The 1189-nt window shown below is 43.1% G+C and overlaps 1 protein-coding gene across 1 annotated transcript; it reads right to left on the reverse strand.

Annotated features, from left to right (window-relative positions):
* Positions 1 to 133: 133 nt before the first annotated feature.
* LOC111671204 (glucagon-like peptide 2 receptor) lies at positions 134 to 1181 on the reverse strand (the record flags this gene model as incomplete). Its single annotated transcript, XM_023428256.1, has 3 exons — positions 1022 to 1181; positions 284 to 344; positions 134 to 200 (listed from the first exon to the last, which is right to left on the reverse strand). Coding segments are annotated over exons 1-3 (288 nt in total), but the record flags the coding sequence as incomplete, so codon positions are not given.
* Positions 1182 to 1189: the final 8 nt, after the last annotated feature.

A 1189-nucleotide genomic window follows, 5' to 3' on the forward strand; every position in this document is an offset into this window, starting at 1 on the left:
CGTGTGACTACTTCACTGTTCACTGTCACATGTCCTCACAAGACAGGAGCTGTTAAACACAGTGTGAAATCAGAGTAAAGTGACTCGAGGAACTGATGTATCTGTAATTAATGTGGACTGTGACTTCACTCACGAGCACTGACAGAGTGATCGGGCCCCGTATGATCCACCAGAACCATCTGTTCACGATCGACCAGCATCTTAGACAAAAAGACGAGATTTCAAAGTTACATTTAAATGAGTTCATTAGTTTAAAGTAGAGTATGTAATAAAAAACACTCACTCTGTGTTTTCATATATAATCTTGACCACAGTCCACGGAGTCACAAACAACACAGGAGTTCCTGAAAAGTCAAGAAAACACAAGATGCAGAGATAAATAAATTATGTTAAATAATAAATCCCATCGACACCGAGCCTCAACTGTTCGTTTGTAGTTAGTCGATTATTCTTGAAGTGGAAACAGACACTTTTCCACTTTTTGCTGCCCAGTGTTTCCAAGTGGTATCACTGCAGGTGCTGCCGTCACAAAGACCGGATCGGGACATGGCTAACGCCGGGAACAAGGCGGCTGCGGAACGTCGTGGGTTTCCATTTCGGTGCCCGTGTTAACAGGTTACAACGAACACAAACAGTTTTGCCTTAAAGTCAGTTAGTATGGAGTCGTAGGAGGAACAGATAGGAACAGGAATAAATGTAAAATGCTGTAGTGGGAGCTTAAAACACAAACAGGAAGTTGATGGAGACGTGTGCAGCGCGAATGTGGTTGAGGTCTGAATCAGGAAGGGAAACGTAAGGGAACAGAGTGAAGATGGAGTAAAGGAGTTAAGACTTGCTCAGTATCTGGAGGAAATTTGTTTTGAGGGTGGTGGGAGAGTCTGCGCTGACATTATTTATTCTTTTATTCATTCCTGTTTATATTGTCACATTTACTTTCTTATTCTTTCACAGATTTATTCTTTTCAAGGCTCGTCTATGATCCATAAGTTAGTTAAATGTTATGTGTGTGCACACAACTTACCCCATCCTAACAGCATGTACTTCTTCAGCAGTCGTCTCTTGGTCAGCACAGCAGTGAAGAGCAGCGTGTGGAGGAAGATGGCCTCCACCAGGAGCCAGAAGTAGTTACAGGCCACAAAGTACTCCATGCACACTTTGGAGAACTTACACATCAGCGCCATCTGTGGAG

Source organism: Seriola lalandi, unplaced genomic scaffold, assembly GCF_002814215.2.
Source record: "Seriola lalandi dorsalis isolate HSWRI2012SDOR001 ecotype SW California unplaced genomic scaffold, Sedor1 jcf7180002006694, whole genome shotgun sequence".
Taxonomy (NCBI): Eukaryota; Metazoa; Chordata; class Actinopteri; order Carangiformes; family Carangidae; genus Seriola; species Seriola lalandi.